This window comes from Peromyscus leucopus, chromosome 3, assembly GCF_004664715.2.
Source record: "Peromyscus leucopus breed LL Stock chromosome 3, UCI_PerLeu_2.1, whole genome shotgun sequence".
Lineage (NCBI taxonomy): Eukaryota > Metazoa > Chordata > Mammalia > Rodentia > Cricetidae > Peromyscus > Peromyscus leucopus.
Genome location: NC_051065.1, coordinates 133,510,229 through 133,537,681, shown reverse-complemented (window position 1 = coordinate 133,537,681; position 27,453 = coordinate 133,510,229). Strand labels below are relative to the sequence as shown.

General features: G+C 38.9%; 1 protein-coding gene across 2 annotated transcripts in view; it reads right to left on the bottom strand.

Moving 5' to 3' along the window:
- Positions 1-622: 622 nt before the first annotated feature.
- Positions 623-27,453, bottom strand: part of Plcz1 (phospholipase C zeta 1) — a 45,822-nt gene continuing 18,991 nt past the window's right edge. For both annotated transcript variants that reach the window (XM_037204038.1, XM_028872257.2), the window contains exons 6-14: positions 26,458-26,602; positions 23,763-23,912; positions 20,673-20,912; positions 17,600-17,756; positions 14,380-14,496; positions 12,445-12,617; positions 3,975-4,101; positions 1,564-1,713; positions 623-763 (exon numbers count right to left, since the gene is read on the bottom strand). In XM_037204038.1, the coding sequence (XP_037059933.1) occupies positions 675-763; positions 1,564-1,713; positions 3,975-4,101; positions 12,445-12,617; positions 14,380-14,496; positions 17,600-17,756; positions 20,673-20,912; positions 23,763-23,912; positions 26,458-26,602 (1,348 nt within the window). In that variant the 3' untranslated portion in view covers positions 623-674. The remainder of the gene's footprint in view (positions 764-1,563; positions 1,714-3,974; positions 4,102-12,444; positions 12,618-14,379; positions 14,497-17,599; positions 17,757-20,672; positions 20,913-23,762; positions 23,913-26,457; positions 26,603-27,453) is intronic.

The window sequence follows — 27,453 nt, the reverse complement described above, 5'->3', positions numbered from 1 at the left end:
ACTGACCAAGAGACAATCTAAAAGTACATTAAGGACAGATTCAAAAATACTGCAAATTAATTCAAGACCCAAGCACGTAAGTACGCATAATAGATTTCTTTTATAGATACGGAGCCTGACTATAGTGGGAATGCAAATCAATTTCATACACACTTATAAAAATGTCTGTATAATTACAGGGTACCAAATCAAGCACACGGCATCTAAGAACTAGATTGAGAATTCAGGGGCTAATTACTCTCTAGGATATAAGAGGGCACAAAGGGCCTGGCAATCTAATTCCTTCCCACTGCAATAGGTGGTGGTGGGTGTCGGGAAGTTAAAATGTTCTTCAATTTCACATCTTCTGTACTGCTAAATATTGGCCAACATGTCTTATATGAACAGGCATACTTTTAAAAGCTGTAAATTCTACTCATTAAAAGTGACACAAGCAATTGAAAATGCAACCCTGGAAGCAGACACACAGGAGAAATCAGCAGCTGGAGAATGGCACGTGTGCACCCTCTGATGCCTTTAATTTCCCCCTTTCTGTTTTACCCATTTAAAGGGGAATGCATTGGGTATTTCTGACTTAATGAGTTTTTTTATTTTATGATTAAAAAAAGAAAAAGTACCAACATTCCTTTGGACTGTTTATTGTGATGTGTAGCTAACATGTCAGGCACATTTAGTCACTCTCTGATGTACCAAACGTAAATGAACAGTGAAGAAGGCTCAAGGTTTGCACCTGCTTTAGAAAACAGAGGAACACGACGATAACCTATGGAAGAGGAATTATATCAAATTAGAAATAACAAATTAAGAGTGATGGCCTCTGTTGAAGAAGAAGGTGTCATCTGCTAAGTGTCTTCACATAGTTAATACTGTGGCTGCAGTCATAGTTTTTTCAACCTAGTATGATACTTTTCCATAAAAATGAAACATTTCTAGCTTCTGTTCTAACTTCCATAATTCTGTGTGTCCCCGTGATGAGTCCACACCTCATGTGTCTCCTCTCACAAGGGCATCATGATCCAAAATTACCCATCACCCTCTGGTTCCAAAAGAGCCTGCCTGCTTCCTAGCATGCTTCAGCTGGGGATAGAAAAGTGAGCATCCTGAGAGGAAGCCATTTGTAGCACTAAGTAAACCATTCTGGAAAGGTGACTCTGCACCATGCTGGCAGCCCAGAAAATGATCCAAAAAGGTCTGGCTCCCAGGCTCTTAGGGCTGTGCTCAGGCAGAAGAATGAGTCAGTGTTTCCTTCTGTCTTATCCCTCTCCTTCACATCTTCTTGTCACCATAACTACCTTTTACTGAAAGAGAAGATTTACGGTACTGGCAAAGAAGCACACACCAAGTTTCCCTAGCATCCTAGCATGCAACATCCCTACATCACTGTCCACACAAAGAACATATCTCTGCAGTTCCACATAAGAAAGTACATGGATCCACTTCAAACTCCCTTTATATCCCATTGATATAGGTAAAGAGACAGAGAAACTTGGTATGACCAAAGTGTGGCTTTGATAGAGGTAGACATAAATGATAATAACATCATCTTACATTTGATAACATTACCTTTGTTCATGCAAAGAACTGGTAAAGTGTACTGCCCAAGAAATTCATTTCCTGTTATAAAGCCTTGATTTTCAACAACAAAACGTATCAGTGCTAGTTCTGGCACTTGAATAACAAATGTAAACGTTTCATTCCACCTCGGACTAAAAGCTGGAATATAAAGAAGGGGATACAAGAATATCACAGATACTTTCTCTAAGGAAAAAAGCAAATAATAATAAATCTCCACAATTTTTTTTCCTGATACTTGGCCAGTAAATAACAACAGTAATAATGTGTATTTTAGAGCACTTAAGTGTTTAATGTAGTCAGTGGGTAGAAAAATCGCCTACCAACAATGGTACTGGGTTTTGAAGACTTTATATAGATCGAAACCCCATCAGGGTTAACTAGCGAGAAAACTCCAAAGATGTCACCCCACCCCTTAGTGATTCATAGGACAAACTGTATCGCAGAGATGCAAGCAGGGACTGAATCCTTACGAAACATGACTGAAGAGAAGACCCTCCCTTCACAAGGAAATGGAGACATGAGGAAGTCAGACGTGAAGTTTGTCTGTACCGGATTGTTACATGAAGAACTCCACACACAGCTGGACAAGAAAGGCTGTGAGGCGAGCGCTCTGCCTTACTTTTCACTAACGATGATTTCAAAGTCCCAAGTTGATGAATAATTTGGGACTCTAGTAAAATAAATCTTCCCAAGCAATTAGTCCCTTGCCACAGCAAGAAACCCAAGTTGCTTTTTGACTTGACCCAAATCATCCGAAACTTAGACCCTGAGTTAATGGTATCAGGATAATCACACCCAGATAAAATCTGGGCTTATACGTCCAAAGGTTGAAAGAAAAATTATGCCTGTTCAGGTACAAAGACAAACATTCCAAGTCATGTCAGTATTCTTTGTTATTTTTAGGACCACTGACACATTTGTGAATGATCACAGTGATACCTATGGTATCTACAGACCACCTGCAGTCACTGGGTCACCTTTACCTAGCCTTCCTTATCCAGCTGTACACAACATTCATGTAACAACCTGGTACACAGAAACCTCACCTCTAACTTCCTCATGTCTCCATTTCCTTGTGAAGGGAGGGTCTTCTCTTCAGTCATGTTGCATAAGGATTCAGTCCCTGCTTGCATCTCTGCACTACAGTTTGTCATATGAATCACCAGGGGTGACGTCTTTGAGCAGTTTTCTCACCTTTTAACCCTGATGGGGTTTCAATCTGTATAAAGTTTTCAAAACCCAGCATCATTGTTGTTCTAAGTGGCAGTCCTGACTGTGCTCTTTGCCTATGGAAACAGTAAATTAATTATCTTATGCTGGAATAATGACCTAAGAATGGAAATAATTCTGTAGGGCGAAGGGGTCGATTTAGAGTTGATTCTTTACAAACATTTGGAAACCTCCATAGAAAATCTGTATGCAAAGTCATTGGACCTTCTCTAATACCATTTCATCCTGTGTCCTACCTGCCTCCCTCCCTCCCCCTATATCTGAACTCTGTGTCTCGCTCATATACACACCTATGCAAAAGTAACTTGCAACTTTTAGAGAGAGCATGCAAAACGTGAAATTTGATTAGTGAGTGTATTTTCCATCTATGACTAAACTGATGAATTAACTATGCCTTATCCAAATATGATCTTTCTTCCAGGACATCCATATCACTAACTACGGTACCATTGTCCTAATAGTCTTACAGTTCTTCCTGTCCACCACCCTAGATCTTTATCCTGCGGGTGGCTCGAATACACACCCTCCATTCCTTTCTGGATGTCACCGTCTTCCTTGTAACTTGACTTCTATATCTTTTAATCACTGGATTCATATCCCCCGACACTTTGTATTTCTCATTTCTCTCTTGTATTTTCCCCCTTACCTACAGAAACAACCTCCTTAAAGCTCAGTGTCTTATTCCTCTCAAGACGTCTTAATTTTATCTATGCCTGTAGAGAACTCCCTAAGAGCAAGCATGGCTTTTGAAATTGTCCAACGGCAATCCCAATATAACTCACTCACTCTGTCGCTCACTAGTCTTTCTTGAGCATTCTATAGTCCACCCACCTTGAGCTTCTAGGCTTCTTCCTAGCATCTCGTAATTGTGTCTTCTTCATGTTTGAGAGTCATGTTGTTCTTTCTCCCTTAAGTTTTCCTATCCCCAATTGTGGAAAAATCTGTGCTTTTTTCCTATGGTCATCTTCTGGTGCTTCTAAAAATCACGAGGCTTTAGTAAAGCAGGAGCTCAAGTCTGATGAACCAAACCGAATTTCCTCAGAGACATTCCCACAAAACCCAGAGGTATGACCAACATTCTCTCTGACAAAATTATTTTTAAATTAAATTTTTTCTAAGAATTTGTTTCTAAAAAAAATAATTTTTTTCTAAGTAGTGAAAGAGCTCACCGTTTTTCTTAACAACACGAGTCTGGTGTTTTATGTGGTCATTTGGAACACCGTACACCTCCACAATCACTAATGTGTCGTCTTTGCCAGGGAACAAGCTGACAGGCAACTGGATCCCACTGATGAGCTGTGAAAACACAGATGAGCAGGAGAACTTAGCTAAGCAGAAAACTGCATCACTATTTGACCCTAATCAGGTGGCATATCCTTCCAAAACAAACGCTCTATATCAGTTATAAAAAAAAAAAAAAAAAAAAAAGCTGGCAGAATCATGGTAATCTTACATTTTAAACCTTTTACTATCAAATATCACTAGATATTGACCAAATAACTGACTTCCCTCAAGTGCATTTATGGTGGAATTCACAATGTCCAAAGTTGTGATTTATTTGTATATATTTTCATTTTAAAAACATAATCATTTTTTATTATTTCAATATTACTGCTTTACTCTGATAATTTGCACTGTCTTTAAATGTATGTTACATATACTGAAATACTTCAAAAAATACGAGGATTACTTTTCAAATATAAAACATTGCACTATTTTATTTTCATAATAACATTTTCTAAAAGAATTTACATTTGAATCATTTGAATTCATAAAATTTATTATCCACTGTTACATTACCATAACAAGGAACTGGAGCTTGATAAGACCAACTATCTCATATGTAATTTAGGGGCAGGGACCAAAAACATACTTTAAAAAGTTACTAGTTATATTTTTATTTAGATTTTTTATTGTTCCAGCTAATTAACGAAGCAAAATGTTGTTTTTATTTTAAGAATAAACATAGACCCGGGCGTGGTGGTGCCCATAGCTCAGAAGGCAGAGTCAGGTGGATCTCTCTAAGTTTGAGGACAGCCTGGTCTACAGAGCGAGATCCAGGACAGGCACCAAAACTACAGAGAAACCCTGTCTTGAAAAAAAAAAAGAATAAACATGGAGTATTTGTAATGTGTTGATTTAAGGTGAGAAATAAAAGTTACAAACCTACAACACAGCCCTTGCTATAACTACTGCTACGAGCCATACACCTCCTACATGCCTCCTGACTACACACCCAAGCTTCCTAAGATCTCCTCTCCAAGATACAGCAGCTAGACTTGGAGAGCCACACCAGAAGGCAGTAGAGGAGAGGGCCAGCTAGAGGTGTGCTGACTCTTGGGTAATATCTTTTTACACAGACACTAGCAAAAAGACTAGAGATAGAGCCCATAACCCTCAATACAAGTTCCATAAAAGAAAACAGTGAATCAACCCTCTTTCAACTTAATCTTCTCTTGAACATTGTACATGTCTACACTGCAAGAGGAAACTTGACAAGCAAAAACAAAAACAAAGACATGAAAAGCCATAAGTTTTGAATTGTGGGCATAAAAGAAGAAAACCAAAAAAAGGCACCCAGAATATTTTCAATAAGTCAGAGAAGATTGCCCAAACCTAGAGAAAAAGATTCCTACCCTTGTACAAGAGACTTACACAATACCAACTAAACAAGACCAAAAAACAATCCCTCTATTACATATTATAATTAAAAAATTAAAAACAGAGAATAAAAAAAGGTATTGAAAACTGCAAGAGAAAAAGGCCAAGTCACCTGTCAAGCCAGTTCAGTTCCTCCAGAATAAAAATTGATTTTTCAACAGAACCTTTTAAAATCAATAGGGTCAGGAAAGACATATTCCAATTTCTGAAAGACCACAACTGTCAACTCAGACTATTACACCCAGAAGAATTATCCACTAAACTAAAGGAGAAATAAAAACTTTCCATGATTAAAACAGATTAAACAGACTTATTAACAGTAAGCCAAAGTTCTACAGAGGATACAAGAAGGACTAATTCAGTATGAAGAGGATGATAAACACATCAAGAGTTCATAGGGAATAAGTAAACAGAGCAAGAACAGTTAATCAGAAGTCCAAGAAAACACTACAAAATGACAGGAATTGTTATACATCTTTCAATAATATAGCTCCCAATACTAATGTATGGAATTCCTCAAATAAAATGATGCATTGTAGCAGAATTAATGAGAAATAGAACTCATCTTTTTCCTGTCTCCAAGAAATGCACCTTATCATCAATAATAGACACCACCTCATAATAAAAAGATGGAAAAGGGTTATACCGAGCAAACAGAACTAGGAAATAAGTAGGTGTAGTTATAGTTATTCTAGTATATGACAATAAATTCAAATCAAAACCAATTAATCAGAGAGTACAAGGAAGGTCACTTCATATTCATTAAAGTAACAACCCACCAAGAGGACAATGCAAATGCATGCACCAAATAGGTGCACCCAACTTCAGTGAAGACATGCTACTATATTTAAAACCATAGATAAACCCAACACACTGGTTATGACTGGATTTAATTTCAACTGTCACCAGTAGACAGGTTATCTTAGCAAAAGCTAAACAGAGAAACTCTGGATACCATAAATCAAATGGACTTAACACATCTACAGCCTATTGTACTCAAACACTAAAGAATACACATTCTTCTCAGCAGCCCATGGAACTTTCTCCAAAAATGATGATATATTAAGACTTAATTAAATCTCAATAAATAGGAGATAATTGAAATAATATTTTGCATGCTTTCTGACCTTGATGTAAGACCCGATCTGCTGAGTCTGTTAGAGAAGAAAGTTGAGGATATATTTCAACCTACAGGCAGAAAAAAAGGACTTCCCAAACAGGATCCTGACAAGACAGACATAAAGACAGACAGCTCATGAATGAGACTTCATGAAACCAAAAGGCTCCCATACAGCAAAAGGCATCATCATTAAACTGGAGAGACAGCTTACAGAATGGGAAAACATTCTTTATCAGCTATAGATCTGACAAAGAGCTAGTGTCTACAATGAACTAGAAAACAATCAGCAAACAAAGAAAACAACTAAGTATCATAAAAACGAACAACCAATTAAAAGATGCGGCATGGAACTAAACAGAGAAAATTACACTGTATATGTATATTAAATTCTCAAACAAAAAAATCTATAAGCCTAAAGATGCAGTTATAAAAACTGAAGCACAGTCTCAGTCACTGAAGATGAGTATATGTTTGTATATAAATAATTACTCATATAAAAAATAAGAGAAAAGTAGAGAGGCAGAACAGAGAATGGGAGGGAAAGGGAAAAGAAGAATTGCTGGTGTGTAACCTGTCCAAAACCTACATGTTATGACATCAACTATATACTGAGGTGACTAAAAATAGTGGCCTTATTCAGGAGGCAGAAGTCATTCAGCATAGTTAGACATCTGCATGTTTAAGAAGAACATTGCTTAGAGATATTTACTACACTACTCCCAAATATGAGTGCTTGCCAGCTAATTATCAGCTATTCAGGGAAAGGGACTTACCAAAATGGGCCATTTTAGTGTTAGTACACTTTATGTCAAAGAACAGAACAGAATGAGCTAAACTAAAACTCTCAGTTCACAGGTGACAGAATAAACTGGAAGTGCTGACTGTCTTCATCAAGGACTCCAGGAAGCTTACAGTAAATCCAAGCCTTCCAGTTTCCAAGTTATGCTCCCATAACCTGTAAGATTAAAGTAACCAACTACAAAGCTCCTGAGAATAAGCATGAGGAGAGGACTCACTCATGTGGCTGAGGTGTGTGGCTGCGGCTGCTGCTTCCTGGGAGACTCACTAACCTATCTGAGTCCAAGCCACTTAACACCTCAACATGAGATTCTCGGAATACATGCCCAGAACATTCATAAGCATCTCTGAACACAAACTACCTTGAAACTTCCTTTCCAACAAGATAGCACAGATGCTTTGTCCTATTTTCAGCATGCAACAGATGTTGTCACTCATTCAATTAACTCCTATCTATGAAGCATGTGGTTTATGTCAGACCTGTCAATGAGGCTTGAACAGAGCACAGTTCTTATCCTTAAAGAATCCTTAGATAACTCTGAGTAAGGACAAGAAAATGACTATAATGCAGTATTCTAAGTGCTATAATATGTACTTGTTGGGACAGAAAAACAGAAGGAAACTAGAAAGAAAAGAAAGAGAGGGGGGAAGAAAAAAGAGGAGGACAACCAAGAAAAAAAAAGTTTTCCAGAAAGTAATGATTTTTTAAGTCGTGAGTCAGTCAGGTCATGTTATCTAAATTTAATGCCAGCACTCAAGAGGAAGAAACAGACAAATCTCTATGAGTTCAAGGCCAGCTTGTTAGCCTAGATAGCAAATTCCAAGGTAGCTATGGTTTACAGAGTAAGATCTTGTCTAAAGACACACAGAGAGAGACAGAGAGACAGAGAGAGGAGAGAGAGACAGAGACACAGAGAGGCAGAAAAGTGAATTATAGAGGAAAAAAAAAAGATTGCAATTCAAGGAAGTAAATCCTGGGCATGGCTATAGACTAAGTTAAGGCTGGACATGGAGAAACATGGGTAGGGAGAAGTAAGTCAAGCCTTGACCAGGAAAGTAACTGGTAGACAGAAACGAATGTTAAGTCCTAATGAGATCATCATTGCAGAAAAACCTAGTTTTCTTTTTAACATAAAGAAGAGTGGCTAGGAGGATGGGAACAGGCTGTTTTAGTTTAGTTTCTGTATTGTGATAGAATACCCTGACAAAAGTAACCTTAAAGAAGAAATACTCCTAGCTCTTGGGAAGGAGGGGGGCAGAAGCAGGCAGATCCCAGTGAATTCAAGGCTAGCCTGGTCTACAAATCAAGTTCCAGTTCTGGCTGTCACACAGAAAAACCCTGTCTCAAAAAGGAGGAGGAAGATGAAGAAGAGGAGGAGGAGGAGGAAGAAGAAGAGAAGAAGAAATGCTTGTTCAGCTTACACTTCATCATCATTGTGAGGAAGTCAAGGCAGGAACGTGAAGGAACTGGTCACATCCACAGTTAAGAGCAAAGAGAATCAATGCATGCAAGCTTGCTGCTCAGTTTACCTTCTTTTATACATCCCAGGACCCAAATTTAGGGAACGGTGCCACACACTTTCAGGCTGGGTCTCCCCAGACCATTTAACCCAATAAGACAAGTCTCTTACTTGGAACTAGAGAGATGGGTCTGTGGCTGCACTCCCACTGAGCTACACCTGGCCTGGGCTCCAGAGAGCAGCACCTAGCCCTAATCCATCTTTTGTTTAGCAGACATCTTTTGTTTCTCTTGTTGCCCTATGTGAATCTTGTCTCAGAGTCTCCTAAGGATACAAAGGCCTGTGCAAAATTTGGTTCAGGAAACCTGGAAAATGGTGGTGCCTAATGAATCCAGGAATTTGCACTTGGCATTGTATTTTTGGGAGCTTCTTTCAGGTTGTTTTGAACATATGGAAATCAAGTGGCTAAAATGTAAATATTGAGAAAAATAAAATTGCCCTGGGCAAAGGGAAAGTGCATCAGTCCTTAGAGACTGGATCCCCTTGCAATTGCAAAAGACTAAATTCATTCTTAAGGTTCCTCCAAGTTTTCTTTCTATGGATCAGCATGAACCCACACACATGCCGCCACATTTCAAGACTTGGGTCAGTGGTTAAGAGCACTTGCTGCTTTTCCAGAGAAACAGAGTTAGATTCCCAATACTCGCTTGGCAGCTTACAACCTTCTGTAACTCCAGCTCCCAAGGATCCAACACCCTCTTTTAGCCTCCATGGGCACCAGGCATGCACAAGGTACATAAACATATACACAGGCAAAATACCCATAAACATAAAGTAATAAAATATTTTTAAAAGAAAATCTCTTGTAGACATGCCCACAGACCAACCTAATCCAGTCTCCCACTGAGACTGTCTTCCCTGGTGGTTCCAGACTAGGGCAAGTTGACAGTTAAAACTAACCATCATGTAGGCTGATTGGACATATTTAAAAAGCCAAAAGAGACCTAGTGATGGATAATGAATTCCTGAAACAGGACAGCAGCAATTGTAGACCACGGGAATGGATAATGAAGACATGTAGTGGGCTGGATAGATTTTTTTTTTTTTTTTTTTTTTTTTTGATTTTTCGAGACAGGGTTTCTCTGTGTAGTTTTGCGCCTTTCCTAGGACTCACTTGGTAGCCCAGGCTGGCCTCGAACTCACAGAGATCCGCCTGCCTCTGCCTCCCGAGTGCTGGGATTAAAGGCGTGCGCCACCACCGCCCGGCTTGGATAGATTTTAAAAATGGATGATATAGGAAGTGAGGGAGATGTATAATACCATCCTGTTTTCTGGTCAGGTGAATGGTGCCATTCATTGACATGTCAATAAAATATTTAAAGGTAGATTGACTAGGAAAGGATGTTCGGGTTTAAAGTTTTTAAGTTTGACAGGATACTTACTGATTTAAGAGTGTGGATGCTTAGTAGACTGTTTAAAACATGCTTTTTTAAAAAAAAAATTAGATCAGGTTAAAGATTTGAGCCTTATTGGTGCTTAAAATTATGAACCACTGCATAAGAGAATTTGAAAAGAGTCATTAGTTTGGAACAGGGGTTAGATAAAAGCTTTATTCAATATAAATATTTTAGGAGTACGAATAGAAAAAGGAATCCATCAATGAAAGTGAAACAGATTCCCGTGGCAGATAGACAAAGAATTCAGTGCTAGACAAGCACTTGAGTGTGCTATGAAGAGCTCTTAGGAGTGGCTAATCCACCTTTCCCACTGAATCAACTACTTAAAAGATTCAGAAAGGAGGCTAATGTGATGATCCCCTTGTAAAAAAAAAAAAAGCCCAGTGGTTAATAATACTTCTCCAGATGCCAGAAAAAGTGTCAGCTAGCCAATACTTGGGGTACCTGCTGTAGGTGATTTCTAGGTTTCCACTTTGACTAGGTTCTAGTGTCACAACATCCTAACAGCAGCCCCAAAGCATTTCCTCCCTGGCCATCTTTGCTCTAGTCTCCTGTCAAAACTGGTTTTGGAAAGTAGCATAAAATTCCCCCTGATGCCTGTTCTTCACTGGGATTAAATGGCTAGGACCTGAAAGCAGGGAGAGTGGGCCCCCCCCCCCCCCCCCCGAGCCCGGTAGTGTTATGACAATGTAGAAAGAGATAAAACAAAAACTGTAGGGAAGCATATTCTGGGGACTCTGGGGTTTCAGGCACCGCAGCCGAGAGTGGAGATCGAGAAGCCACTCAGCAGCTGGCATAGTCTCAGCATAGACCATATGGCTGGAAACAGCAAGACCGCTGACCCCAATTCCAGAAGAGCATCTGAGATGGGTCCCATGGTTGTAGGAGCAACTGGTCAAACAGAAGGAGCCACTCTGCAGAGGCCACACGGACCCAGTTCCTTAGTCTCCAGTTGCAGACTTTCTAGGTAGAGGTACAACCCAAAGGAGTGGCTTGAAACTAAGTGGAGAGAAAAATGCAACCAGGCTCTGTAAAGGTTCCGTGACATTTTACAAAGTAAATAAACACTGCATTTAGGTCATAGAGAATGAAGAAAAGTCTGTGCTAATGGAGACAGCTGCTTTTGCTCTCAAGGAAATTGTATAGGAAGCAATAAAGCAAGAGACGAAATAATGAGGCAGGGGAACAGGAAGGGGCAGGATGCAGCTAGAGACAAAAAAGGAAGCAACCTGAGGTAACTGGCAACTGGAGACCAAAAGTGCAGGAGAAAATGCACATCTGTATTAAAAACGAAAATAAATTCAGATACAGGATTCTGAGAGGATGGCTCCGAAGTTAAGAACATGCACTGCTGAGGACAAGAGTCCAGTTTCTAGCACCCACAATGGGCAGTTCACAACCAGCTGTACCTCCAGCTCCAGGAGGATCTGATGCCCTCTTCTGAACTCCCCAGGTACACACTCATACACACACACACACACACACACACACACACACAAAACTAAATAAATAAATCTAAATATTAAATCTAGATTTTTGAATCATCTATTTAGGGAATAAATGTTAAAGCTCTCCCAAACTACAGGGAAAAAATCGAGAACATTCTAAACTTGTAACACATTAATAGACATCCTTGTATGGATGGGTACAGAAGAAAGTGTATACATACCTTCCTTTATTTGCAATCAAACAGAGTTCAGAGACTAGTGGGGAAAGAATACTGCACCACAGAAGTAAGAGATTAATGAGAAGGAAATAGCTCCTAGAATGTGCTGGTGAAATTCTTTAAACTTAAGGGACAAAAAGTCGCATGTCCACAAGGTCATCAGTGAGCAGAAATCAAACCACTCCATCACAGTGCTAAATGGCGAAATACAATGGAATAATATAAATAGATCTCTCGGAGGAAAAGGTTTTAGCCTCAATATTTCTATTCCCTGGCAGAAAATCATTCATGTGAAAATGCACAGAACATTTTTCAGACAACAGGAAAAGATGCTAAAATGGCATCCATTAATTGTGTCTAAAAAGATTAACAGGAATTTAAGAGGCATTAGAGCAGATCAGTGGGATTGAAATATTAATGTACACTATCTAGTTTACGTAACAACCAGCAAATAACAGAACAAGGCATTCATCTTACTCGAATTGTGAGGGTAATTGGGCGGCCATTTCCTGTTGTTTCATTTGGGTTAAAGCTCAGGGTTGCATCTCTTAGAAAGTCTGGCTTCAAAATGTATCCAGAGCCTCCATTATCCAAAAATTTCCCATTCTGCAAATCCATAGGCAGTCCAGGGGTTTGGAAATTCAAGGCCACTGTGATAAAAAAGTATGTTGTCAGGAAACAGGGAGTGCAGTTAAAGAGACTCAGTTCAGTGGTGTGTCAAAATCATCACACACTGCTTATCTTCATGTATTCCAAGAATATGGATCATTCTTCTAATAATTCATGGTTTTTAAATATTTTATTGCTGTCTTACTCTGGTAATTTGAATGAAAATGGTCTCCATAGGCCCGTAGGGAGTGACACTATTAGGAGGTGTGGCCTTGTTGGAAGAAGTGTGTCACTGAGGGTAGGCTTTGCCGGGCGGTGGTGACGCACGCCTTTAATCCCAGCACTCGGGAGGCAGAGCCAGGCGGATCTCTGTGAGTTCGAGGCCAGCCCGGGCTACCAAGTGAGTTCCAGGAAAGGCACAAAGCTACACAAGAGAAACCCTGTCTCGAAAAACCAAAAAAAAAAAAAAAAAAAAAAAATTACTCAAGACAGACCCAGTGTCTCTCTCTCTTCCTGCTGTATGAGGATCCAGATGTAGAACTCTCAGCTACCTCTCCGAGATCATGTCTGCCTGCATGCTGCCATGCTTCCTGCCATGATGATAAAGGACTAAATCTCTGAACTGTAGGCCAGCCTCAATTAAACTCTTTCGTTTATAAGAGTTGCAGTGGTCATGGTCTCTTCACATGTCTCTTCACAGCAATAGAAACCCTAACTAAGACACTTGCCTATGTTAATGTGCATCTGTGAATTGTAACATTTAATTTGTAAATTAAATTATTATATAGTTGTTGGTTGGAGGGCTAGTTTTTGAGACAGAGTATCATATAGCCCAGGCTGGCCTCAAACTCTCCATGTAAGAGAGGAAGACCTTGAACTCCCAAAGCCCTTGCCTCCCTTTTCCCCAGTACTGAGATTACATGCATGCCTCATGATATCCATCTACTAGACAGCTTGGAATAAGGAAATAAAAGTGGCATTCAGTATGGATTACAAAAAAGCAATGTGTGTGTCAGATAACATTCATTAAATAAATAAAGAAAATAGGGCTGGGGCTCTAACTCAGGGGTAGAGTGTTTTCTTAACCTGTGTGGGGCCTTAAATTCACTCATCAGTACTGGTATATACTATTAAAGAAGAGAAGGCACCAACTGTATCACAAATATCCAGGTCCAAGAGGTGGATATGTTTTCTAAGAAGGTGAGTATATATAGTGCCTAATAAGTGGTCCTGGTACACAGTCCTTCCTCAAGCCCTCCACATTGCATCTGACCCCACTCCCCATCTCCTTAGGCCTACATGTGCACCTCTCCACAGTCCAGGAAATGAAGAGTGGTCAGTGACAATGACACTGAGTGGTTAGTGCTGGTGCCATGCCTGTTCTTTGGTTAGGAACAAGGCAAATCTGGAATGGAGAAATAACCAGCCCAGTGACCCTACTCACCTTTTGAGGCTATGAATATCAAAGCTCCCAAAAAAGTGAAATGATGGAAGATACTTGGCTTGAAGAGGGCTTGAGCTTAACTCAAGCAAGGCACCTGGTCTTCAATTCCCCTCCTGTCCCTCTGGTCTTCCTGTCCCTCAAGCATACATGTTCCAATATCAAGTCCTTGAGAATTAGTCTAAAACTTCCAACCCTCTCTAGTCATTTCAGGAAAACTTAAGCTCTAGAAACCAGTGACTTACCATGAGTACCTGATCCCACTTCCAGTACCAAAACTTTTCCAGAAATTTCCATTAACTCACACAATGAATTAATTTCTACTTACATTTGCAGATAGCTCATTATCCTATGTAACATACCCATCTGACAGCCTACATTCCAAAACTCTTGAGGGTTAAAATTAGAAGAGTCTGCTCTCATAAGTTTTGGGTAAACTCTGGTAATGAATGTCCTGGTGTGGAAAATGAATTCATGTGCTAAAAGAAGAAAAAAGTAATACAACTTTGTGAAGCATTTGTAATCAGTGAAACAAACTATTTTTGTATATTACTCATATGTGTGAAACAATTCTTTGCATGTCCTTGACAAAAAAAAATTATCACAAAATAAAAGAGAATCCCATACATTTATGTTTGTAGAATAATTCATAATATTTTATAATAACTTTATGGAATAATTTATGTACATTGACTATATACTTGAACTATTTCACTTTTACACATCCAAATTAATTCCACATTAATACAAGAATAAACACAATTCCAAAATAAATTTTTTTAAGTAGCACATTTACCAATTTGGTTTTTTTACCCTCAATTTTCATATTAAGATGGACTCACATGTAAGTCATACAAGGCTGTGTGTTTCTAGTTAAATTAATTTATCAATCTTTTCACATAATTATAGACTTTGGAGGGACCATTGAGTTATTGGCTTAGTCCCCAGACCTCTGGTCCAGCATCTTTTTTTTCAAGTGTATCCAATCTCTGCTTTCAACCTTCCATTTTATATCTCATATCTCTGTTGCTGGGCTATCTACTTGCTTGTAATATGTACATATGTATGCATGCATATGTAATCAATATGTACTCTGTGTATTTCTGCTTGTCTATACCATTAGTGGCTTGGGATTAAAAACTAATTTGCATCCTTCACCATTTGACTGATGTCCCTTTAGTTCTTTTTTTTTAACACAGATGCCATGTTTTCTTCAAGATTTTGCTTCTTTCACTGAACAGATCTCACTGCCACAACCATTTCTGACAGTATGACAATCAACATTGAGAGAAATGGTTGCTATGTATAGCCCATGGTATTTGCTAATGGGACAGAACTCTTTCCTCCTTGTCCTAAATATTATTCTTTAAGAAGTATTGCTAATTTAAAAGCCAAATGTTGTTTTGAAATCATCTCCCTTCTGTTCTCTGAAGAAAGTCTATCTGTAAACACAATATGCACACTTGGGACCTAGAGTTTACCATCTACATAGTGACATATGAATGATAACTAAGGCTTCAGTAATGATAAACTCAGAGTGTCAACATGATTGGATTAAGAAACACCCAGGCATCAGTAAGGCACAACTACATGTGTGCTCATGAGGGTATTTCTACAGAGGATTAACTGAGAAAGACCCTCTTAATATGGGTGGCATCAATCCATGGACTAGGTTCTTGCATTGTTAATAAAAAGGAGAAATGAGGAAAGTCAATTGATCACAAACATCCATCTCTCTTGCTTCGTTATCTAAAGAGATGTGAGCAAGCAGCTGCTTCATGCACCCACCACCATGGAGTTATAGCCATCATACTTTCAAGGCCAGGATGGACTATGTTTCCTCAAACTGTGAGTCACCTCAGCTTCCTTCCTGAAGTTGCTGCTTGTCAGGCACTTGGTTATGACAATGAGAAAAATAGTTAACACAGTCTTGTAATGTGGTACCACTGTGTTGTTTCTGAAATTTGCCACCAGAAATTACACATAATTTATTACAAACGCACTTCATGGTCTTCCTAGAAACATATGGAAATCAAATAAAAAAAAGAGGAAACAAAACTACATATAATCTCATCACTCAATTAAGAATTACCAATAACTGAATGGTGTGTTTCTTTCCATTCTTTTCTATCTATATGCTAATTTTTCAAATGGATTTATATTATGTATTCCCTTTTACTGGTTGCCTTTTAAAAAAAAAAAAAACTTAACTGGAATAATGTGAAAATCATTCCATTTTTGATAACATTCCCAGATTTTATTTTTGTGATGTGTATAATGATAAATATACAGTATCTATGCAGTCAAACCTTTGCCACTGTTATTAATTATTTAATTACTGACTTTTGGTACAAGAAAAATGTTCTACTCTCTTTATGATGCTATGCACTATATCTGGGCTTACCCTTACCCAATCACTTTCTAAAATTGTTTGTGTGTGTTTGTGTGTGTGAGAGAATTGTGACCACTCCCACTATGCCCAGAGCTCCTGTTCTTATAAATCTAAAAAGCTGCCCAACAGTTTGAGGTGTCAGATGCCAGTTAGTAAAGTAGGTCATCTTGACCATACTGTGCAGTAAGAAATATACACAACTCAAGTTGGGGTGATCAGTCAGCAGATAAGAGTTCCTGCTGAACAAACATGCAGCCCCAAGTTTACATCCCCACTGCCCATATAAAAACCCAGCATGGCTACATGAGCACCCGTAGCCTCGGCGCTGCGGCAGGATGGGGATGCACTGGGTGGATCAGTGAAGCTTGCTGACTACCAGCTTAGCTCCAGGTTCAGTGAGAGATCCTGTCTTGAGGGAATCAGGCAGAGTGACAGAGTAGGAACCTTATATCTTCAACTGGATTCTGCATGATCACAAGTTCATACATCCACATATACATATCAGTGTCCTCTCTCTCTCTCTCTCTCTCTCTCTCTCTCTCTAATGGTTTCATAAAGTATTCCTTCTTGTTCCATCCTACTCTGTTTTTTTCATTCCACACCATTGAATAGCACTCTATCTTTTTCTTTTATTTATCAGACCCTCCGCTGCTGTGCAATGCACCTTTCCAAAGCATGCAATAATTCAGGCCACTCTTGGATTGCAGCCTGCTTCTGCTGACACTTTCTCCAAGGGAAACCCCAAGTGTTTTACAGTGAGCCCTGTCACTCATCACTCTGTAGTGCCATCTGCTCACCACAGATTTGCCCACAGAAGGGTCCACACTTCACACTCTCAATTCAAATGTCATGACTTAAAGAAGGCACTTAAAGCAAAATGTTGACACACCTTTAATCTCAGCACTTGGTAGGCAGAGGCAGGTAGGTCTCTGTGAGTTCATGGCCAGCCTGCTCTACAGCGTGTTTCAGGCCAGCCAGGACTCCATAATTATACCTTGTCTAAAAAATCAAGGCAAAGTTTTGTGATGTGAAAGAATGCAATTCAAAAATACAACCCCTTCAATTTTAATATAACCCCTAATAATTTAATAAGAATATATATTCATAAATATGCCCAACCCATGTTAACCCTCCTAGCAGTAAATAGAACTAACTTAAATACTCTATCCTTTGGAGTTTTAAGCATTTACCTCTCAATTTGGAAAGTTTTCGAGCTCGAGACTCCCCAATAGAATTATTCTCATTAAATTGCTGATAGAGTCTTGAATGTTGTAAGCTCCGGAACTTCTCGGCTTTAGTATAAATGACAAGATCAGATAAGGCCAGAGCTATTCTTAGCTTCCTGCTCTAAAAATAAAATGCAGTGGTTTCACATTTTTACACTAATCATTTGAAAAGTTTCTTTTCTAATAACAAAAATATGCTTTTAAAGAGATCATTTCAGTTTTTTCTTAAGCTTATTTCTCCCAAAATCCTTTGGACTAAGTCAATGTGATTGTTCTTATGACCACAATATTTAATAATCATATGGACTAGACTGAACTTAAAAATCTAGTTAATGTTTGAAGATCTGAGAATAGTAATGTTTACTATTTTCTCACCGCCCCCCCCCCAATCTCATCTTATTCTCATAAATTTTACAAATTTAAAAACTGTAATCACGAATATATTTCCAGTTTATTCTGACATTTGGGGAGAGTTTCTGTTGTGTAGTAGATATTTGCTCCTCCACTGCAGTTCCCCCAGTCACTTCCCAGGTTTGTGGAAAACAGCCCTTACTCATGCTCCTGCTACACATTATTATTTAAGTTAGTACATAAACGATAGATTTCTTCATGACATCCTGACACATATGTATTATTATACTTTGCTCAAATTCATCTATCTCCCACACTGCCCTCCCCGTGATCCCTCTGGCTGCCTCCTGTTCTTCCCCTCCTCAATTTTTATGTCACATGGATTCTACTATCTTCCCCTAGTCCCATTTCAATCCTTTATATTTCTTCATCCTCTTTAGTAGTCCTCTTCCTACTTTTGAGTCGTGTGTGTGTGTGTGTGTGTGTGTGTGTGTGAGTGTGTGTGTGTGTGTGTGTGTATACACGTGCATAAATTTAAATATTGATTTCCATATCAGAACAAACATGCAGTGTTTGCCTGAGCCTGGCTGGTCTCCCGTAGTATAATGATCCCCAGCTCAAAGACAGTAGGTATCAAGAAATAAAGAAGACCAAAGCAAACTAGGATGCCTCCATCATCCCTCTGCAAGGCTCAGGGAGCACTTCAGAAGGGGAAGCAGAAAGATTATAGGAGCCAGAGGTCAGGAACATTGCTGAGAAATAATGTTTTCCAGACACAGCACAGCCGCTGCACCAGCGAACCCACAGCAGGTGTGGTTGCCTGCACAAGCCCCCCACAAGATCAAGGCAGCCAGTGTGGGTGCCATGGGCCCTGGCCCCCGACTATGAGTGGCTGCGGCCTTGCTTGCTGACCTTGATCAGATGTCCTCCCTATTCAGATTCCCTGCCGGTATCCACCCTTCTGAATGCTTAAGGGAAGTTCCTTGTTTGTGTATCCTGCATATTGGGCGTTAACAACTTAGATGCAAGAATGTAGAACATTGGGTCTGGAATGTAGACCATTGATAGCGAACTTCTGCCCTCCCGGGGTTCCTCCATTTGTGTTGTAAGCCTGTATTTAAGGTTTCTTCCCTCTTTCAATAAAAGGCATTCGGCATTTCAACCATGGCGAATGACTCGCTGTCTCTTGTCTCTATTTTTAATCCGCAGCCCTTCGCTCAGACATGGTAAATGGGTATCGGTAATGCAGGCATTACTGCTACAGCCAAAATTCTACCAAGAAGAGGGTAGGAGCACCTGTGGCTCTATTAGCAGTGGAGGATCACAGAAGGAAAGAAAGCCAGTTTTCTTCAGCAGTGTGGCAGTGAGAGGTTGCTCTACACCCATGAGCATATAGATGAAGATACTAGATGAACATACAAGATCAACACACAGGCAGCATTAGTTGGACTACAAGGAGGAGAGGGAAGGAAGGAAATAAGGAGGAGGGAGAGGAAGAGGAGGAAGAAGAATTCACTAAGTAGGAGGAGTGTATGTGGGGGCAATTAAAGGAGGTGCAAGGGAAACACGGAGTGGATATGACCTAAACATATTGTGTCTGTGTATGAAATTACAAAAAAAAAATTTAAGATGATAAAAAATAGAAACACATATCAAAGACCCGCAACTGAAAAATAATGGAAATCCAGTCAATTTAAAAGATAAGACAGAATTTGATGAAGTGGAAACTAAAAATTGACAAATAGAACCCATCAAACAAAATGTTAGCTCTTTGAAAAAATAAACCAGATCAACAAACCTCTATCCAAACTAATCAAAAGAGAGGTTATCAGAAGAATAAAGTTAGAGACATAGAGGGTGTTACAACAGAGTCTGGTGGGGTACAAGGTATTATTAGGAATACTTTGAAAACTTATATTCAAAAGAAAAATCTAGAAGAAATTGACAGATTCCTAGATGCATATGGCTTCTCCATGTTTAAATACAAATCATTCCGCAAGGTCTTCCCAGACAGCTGACCACTATAGTATCAGCAAACTGATGCAAATGGACAGACCATGGGAGACATTCAAAACAAAATGTCTCTCTCTTAGATAGGCATGCACTGTGTTTGATCCTATAAAGTATACAAAGCTGAATTTTTTACACTAATCATCCCCAAATACAGAGAAAGCAGGGCCAAAGATGCACAAAGAAGTCTGGCTACCTGATTTGAAACACTACATCAAGCCATCCCTCAATTAAGATTTGTTCATGCAAGGGAAGAAATAAGTTCTCATCTCATGGATACTAGCATATAACACAATGCATGCATTTTAATATAATATTATATGTAATACTAATGCATATAATACTGTGCAGCATTAACATTGACTCTGTTGCTTCTGTTTCTGCTGCAGGACAGAGAAATTGTGTTATTTACCTCTGCATCCTTTCTACTCTGTAAATGCCTATTACTTAAGAGCTTTACTCCATCAAAAGCATTTTAGGAAAAGCTACCTCAGAAAGAGAGAGAGATTTCAAATGTTCTTATCCACTGCCAACCTCTTTCAGATCAGATTTTAAATTGGACTCAAGTTCTCATTAAGAGGAAGCTGACTCCCTTACATAAAATTATTTCAGCTCTCCACTGACAACATTAGAAAGCTTTGATAGCTTGTAAGATTCTCAAAAAACATGTTCTCACCTTTTTGGTGGCAAGTACTCCTCCGGTCAGCTTTGAGAGACTTATGTCCTTTGCCTTCTGGAGCCGTGAGAAAAAGATATCTTGTGTTTCTGGTCCACTTATTAATTCACCATCATCATCTTCATATATCTCTTCTTCTAACTCTAACACCTGGCCCTGTTTTTTAGTCCCCTTCCTCTCACGGGTTTCCAATAAGGTTCCTATTTTTTTATTTTTCACTAATATTTTGAATTTTAGTGCCTATAAAAACAATTGGAAACAGACCAGATTTACAAGTAAGTCATCACTGCAAACTTGAGAGGTACCCCAACATATATACAATAAAAAGAAAGTAGGACTGAGTCTGGGAATTCCCCTACAGTAGCAAGATATGGCAGGGACCTCATTGTGTTTTAGAACGCTATTCATGCTCATTAGGACCAGCAGTATTATAGTACTGACCATAACTCACCATAAAAGAAGCCTCCTGGGACTTACCATAAGTGATCTTTTTTATATTCCACAAATTGCTACTAATTGATAAGTTTGAAATAGGTTGAAAAGTGTATTATGTGCATTGAAATGTCATATTGTTGAAGACAAAAGATTACAACTTCTGGCAGTAGATAACCATACTCTTATCCAACAATAAAAGCATCCAATGAGAGCAGGTATATAAAAATGCCCATCAGCCTGTCTGACATCTAGTATGGATTGCATTCAAAACATCTAAGGCTTCTTCAGTTGAAACTCATGCACCTATCAATGACTTCGTATTTCCAGTCCATCAAATCACAGATGTAACAAAATTTACCACCACCAAGGAGAGTCATTAGCTCTGAATTCAAAGTCTTCTGCATTTCTCAACTATCTCCGCCCTTTTTAACAATTCATTAATATATTTGAGTGCCTGCTATATCACCATATCACATAAAATACTGAAATACACGTTCTGAAGTAAAGCTTGACCCTAAGGAATCCTTAGTCTTCCTTTCTTCTGTCAGATTCATACCTTGAGTCTTCTCTTTTATGACGGCACTTACATTACTCTCTAATGTGGAGTTTACCAAAATGTATTCTGTGCCCGCACACCAAAGGCACTATGAATGATGTTTGCTAAAGAGACACATTTTGGGTATGTACTTCACAATTAAAAAGTCAAAATCTTAAATCATCTTTCATGACTCAAATGTCCATTACCTACATGCAGTCCTTCCTCATCACATCGTATTAACCCTTTTTAGTTCCCCACTGGACACCTGAATCATGAATGAGGATACAAATTGTTTTTCTAGTCTTAATTCTGTTGTGGATTTTTTCCATTCCTTTTGGTAGTGGATAAATTCATAAAAATGCAATTCATAGTGAAAGTGTAAAATCCAGCATGACTCTCCACAGCTTCAGAATGGCTATCCTAACTGTACAGGAATTGGTTGACACCTATGGACTCTGGGTTAAAGTCTTAACAAAAGCTTTTTAAATCTAAAATTGTGAGGCTGAAATAAGGCTAAGCTACCAAGTTCCCAGGTAATTATCTCTCACACTGAAGACTGAACACAGTGAGAAAAAGGAACTTTCTCTCTAATTACTCATTGATTCCTCAGAAATCACCCCCCTACAGCAATGTGGGAGCTGAAGCCTCACTGAAAGCCATGGAGTAGAAAGCAAGAAAAAAAGACATGCTAACAGGATGCAATATTCAGAGAGGATTATTGAAATTTTTCCCAGAATTGGATCATGGCTCTGAAGTTACATCTTGGGTGATTTATGTCCAGCATTTTGCATAAGTTCTTACAACTTTTATCAATTAAGCATACTTAGTCTTAGAGCATTCTTCCGAGGTAAAAGAATCATGATTTTTCCACTCACCAATAAGTTTATGTTGTCTGTCTTAGTTGTATCATGTGAGCACATTCATTTTTTAAATTTTTCATTCATTTAAACAACATGAGGAAAAATATTCAAATATCACAAAAATAATGCTATGTTACCAAAACTTTAGTCACATCAAAACTCAAGTATTGATTGTTAGAAAATACTATTGAGGAAAAAGAAAGGTCACTTATCATTTTATGGCATTGGGAGTTATAGATCAGCCAAAGAAATCTAAGAGACGTGTGTTTGAGAGAGCGGGTCACACTGTGTCCATGCCTGAAGCAATGTTGGAACAGAAGGCAGCATTTTAAGGTAAGAAATGAGCAGAGAAGACTTGGGTCCTGTGTGTTGCTGAGGAAACAGATTGTGTGTATTCTGAGACAAACCCAGTGGGATCCATCAATAGAAGGACTGGTGGTGACATCGTTGAGCAGCTCTCTGGGGCAGGCAAAGAGGAGACAGACAGAGGGGAGTCCTAGGGGCTGACTGAAAAGGAGGGGAGTTTACTCCCTGCCTGCTGATATTTTGAGTATGGATTCTGTTACAACCTGGGCATCTCACCTCTTTCTTAACATTTTGCCTATAAAGTATATCAAATTCTTGAGGTTTTACATTAAAATGCCTCCATAGTTTGCACTCATAGATGAAGTAAAGCATATCACCAAAAATGGATTCTACATCTATCTCTGCTTTGGTTCTTTTCCTGTTACTGTTCTAAAATATCTTGACAAATCCACTTAAAGGAGGAAGGATTTATCTCAGGTCACAGTTCCACATCACAGTCCATCACAGCAGGGAAGTCACAGTAACTGCAGGAAGTCGAGGGAGCTGGTCACACGAATGCATGCATGCCAGTGCTCAGCTTTGTCAGTTAGAACAGGTTCCATTCATGAGATGGCTCTTCCCACATCAGTTAATGCAAGCAAGGCAATCCCCCAGCAGGCATGCCCAGAGTCCAACCTCCCAGGAGATTCTAGATTATGTCAAGTAGACAATTAGCAGAAACCACCAGTTTCTATGAATGTCCTTCGTTTGCATGTTCTCTTCCTTCACCAACATCACTTAAACTTAACAGAGCATTTCTTAGACAACATGTAGCAAAGCACCTTCTCTGTCAAATGATCAAAACCAAGCATCTGTGCTGGTCTCTAACCTACTAGAGAAGGTGACCACAATGTTCTTTGTTTTTTGTTTTAATTCTTTTCCTTCATCTCGGCATCTCAGACAAAGCATTACCTCTGGAGACGGTAGTCTATCTGGAAACTCATCAAGCATATCGGAGAGCAGGAAGTCTCCAAAGGTACTCTGCAGAATGTCAGCCATCACTTCCTGCTGGCCAGGGGAGCAGTGGTTCTCCAAGGACAGCACCACTGGATACTCAGATGACTAGAATATGAACCATTGCTATGGTTACGCATCAGAACTTTTAAATTGCCCTAATGCAATTCATCTAAACATTTTATCTCAAAATTCACCTCCAAGAGTCTTTACAAAATAAGCATGCTTTAAATTGAAAATCATCTTTTCAACTGACAAAGCAAGGCGGCTTTAAAAACCTCCATAAAGAATATTCACCCGGCTTGGGGGTTTAGGCTTGTAATCTCAATTAATCAGGAGGCTGAGGGGAAAAGCACCCACACTCAAGGCTAGCCTGGGCTAAAGAGTCTAAGGGCAGCCTTGACAACTAAGTAAGAACTGGAGTGAAAATAAAAGGTAAAAATAGAGGTGGAGATATAGCTCATTGGTAGAGCTTTTGCCTAGCATGCACAAAACCCTGGCTTCAATCCTCGGTGCTCAACCCTGACCTCAAAAGATTTGTGAAGCTGTATATTACCATAGAAACTGCTGTAACATATTCTTATGGGAAGAAAACTTACCTAGAAGACCTGGGGTGTTGAAAGTACCCTAAAGGTGAGGGTGGATTGCTTAATTAACAAAATAATGGGTTTCATTATAATACTCTCATGGATGTCCATCATTGTACATTGTAATATGTCTATATTCACACATATTATAGGCTATTCACCATAAATGAAATTTCTTTTTAAATTTCATTTTCACCTAGGTCATTTATTTTTAAAATGTTATTAATTTTTATTCTATAAATTTACTGAATTCATTTACTAGCTCTCATAATTGTTTGTGGGATGTTTGGGGGTTTTTGTTTGTTTGTTTTTTGCATTTGTTATCATGTAACCTGAAAATAGAGAAAATTTTATTTCTTCCTTCATAATTTTAGTGTCTTTTACTGATCTATTTCTATGCTTATACTTATTTAGTATGTGTGTGCACACACATGTATGTGCACACCCTTACCATACACATGTGTGGAGGTCAGAGGACAACAGGAAGAGTGTTTCCTTCTTCTACCATGTGGGTTCAGGGATCTAACTCAGTTTGCCAGGCTTGGTGGCCCAAACCTTTGTACACACTGAGCTGTCTCACCAACCCATCCTTTTATTATTCTTGTCAAATTGCTCATCTCTGTTCTTTGGAGTCTTAGAAAATTTAGACTTTTACATCCTTGTGAGGACTTTGAACTTTAAGACTGTATCTATTACCTTGTAGTATCTAGTTATCCTAAACTAAGTGAGGGATGTCATTCAAATATTTAGGAAGAGCATTTTAGACAAATGGAGCATTAAGTACAAAGATTTTAGATGTACCTGAAAAACAAAACCCTGGTGAATAAGGGACAAAGAAACAGAGGAGTTCAGAGGTCACAGAAAACTGGTCACCTGGGACCTTGTGAGTCAAGGATGGAGTCTAGTTTTTGTTCTGAAAACCTTTAGAAGTGGGAATGATGTGGCTCTGATGCACATGATGGATAAGAAATAAATATAACCCAATTTCTAGTTTATGTTTACAGATTAAGTGATGTATTCAGAGGGGAACATTGAGTTTATTGAACCTTCAGGTTTCCTTTTTTATGTACATGTTTAGTTAATCTCTCCCCCCACCCCCCCCAGAGCTGAGGACCAAACCCAGGGCCTTGTGCTTGCTAGGCAAGCGCTCTACCACTGAGCTAAATCCCCAACCCCTGTACATGTTTATTAAGTAATTACTGAGGAGGATTTAGTTAAATCTTTTGATGGTACAACAGTTGTCATTTTTTTTTCTTTCTGGTTTTTCAAGACAGGGTTTCTCTGTGTAACAGCACTGGCTATCCTGAAACTCTCTCTGTAGGCCAGGCTGGCCTCAGACTTACAGAGATTCACCTGACTCTGCCTCCCAAGTGCTAGGATTAAAGGCATGTGCCACTATGTTCTGCCCAACAGTTTCAATGCTTAAGAAAACAAATCAGCTATATTAAATTTCACAACAGACTATCTAAAGTTATGCCATTAGCCAGCTTAGAAAATGGAACCAAGTATTACTCAACACTCCTTTAAAAATTGTATGAGAAATTGCTCAAATCAGCCCAAATCAGATCAGACTTGTCAAGTGAAGTTAGTTCCATGAAAATTTAGATCTTTGCATCTGCAACTAATGAATTAGTCAATCTAAACTTGAAAGTACACTTCAGAACACTATTTGTTATTATCATTGCTGTTGTAAATAATGTCAGCAATGGAGATGGTGCATAGTTGACACATTTTATTTTTGTCTTAAAAGTAAAATATTTGGGCATGGGCAAAGTGGTCATTATTGTCTAGACTGGTATATCTCAAACTTCGGGTTTATGACACATCAGAAAAATAAATATATTTCTTAGCATAACACAACACACACAGACTGAACAAGAGGTCCCATGAACACTCACTACCTTTCACTTTGATAAATGTACCTTTAGCTACTAACAACAACCACATGGATTTGGCTGCCTATTGCAGCTCACAATTTAAAATGTCACAGGTTTAAAGAAAGATCACACTTTGCAGAACTTGGGAGCAGTAAACTCTAAATGACTGTAGCAGAGACATGCACATACCATGAAGGCGTACTTGTTTATTGCTTGGATAACAGTTTTGAAGAGAAGCTTGCTGGTCAACGTGTAACCGTGGTACACAATAGGTTCATTTTGTGCCCCATCCCAGCAGTCAATTTCTAGACAGCGGCAGCCTTTCACAAGAGCACTAACAAAAGTTAAGCAAAATAGTGTCATACCCAGACCATGAATGATGGGTAGAATAAGATCAAATATTCGGACTTTTAAAATAAATATATAAGCCAGTCTGCAATAGAGAAAAGTTTTGAACCTTAGAAAATTGCAACCTTATAAAGTAGAAACATTCTCTTTGTGTCATACAAACATACTGGTTCTCCTGAGTCAACCATTTTACTCTGTATTGATCTCTTTACAAAGCTTATATGTACTAGGGTGGAAAAGATGGCTACCTCCAGTTACACTTCTGAAGCTTTATGCCCCCAACACAAACAGTATTGCTAATGGTGCTATGGCTGTTGACTTTGTCATCCTTGTACTATATATACAAAGGCATCTGGAAATAGTAAAATACATTAATAAGATTGTATATGATTCTTTTCATCACACTAAGTTTAGAGGAGTGTACTACATGGTGAGAAGGGGAAGGAGAAAAGAAATATCATGGCTTGTGCAAGTGAAAAAGAGTGAGCTTGACAGCCCAGTGAACATGTTTGACTGTCTCGTGTCACTTCATGCAGGGACCACTGGAGCCCTATTCCAGCTATACAAAACAAGAAGTCTGCATACCTGCTCATCTATGCCGCTTTGACTCAATTTCTTTGGAGAAAATTTTGAGTGACTGTTTCAGAATGCACAAATTTCACAGCTTTCTCCAAACTGAGGAAAATAGATTCCCACTTCTACTCAGATCTAAAACTAATTTGATTTTTCATCTATCAAATAAATCGGCTTCTTGAGCTATGCATAAATTCTATCTTGGGTTCTGAAGTCAGTTGCACCCACTGGGTTTAAATGGATTTTCAGTGTTCTTACCCAGAG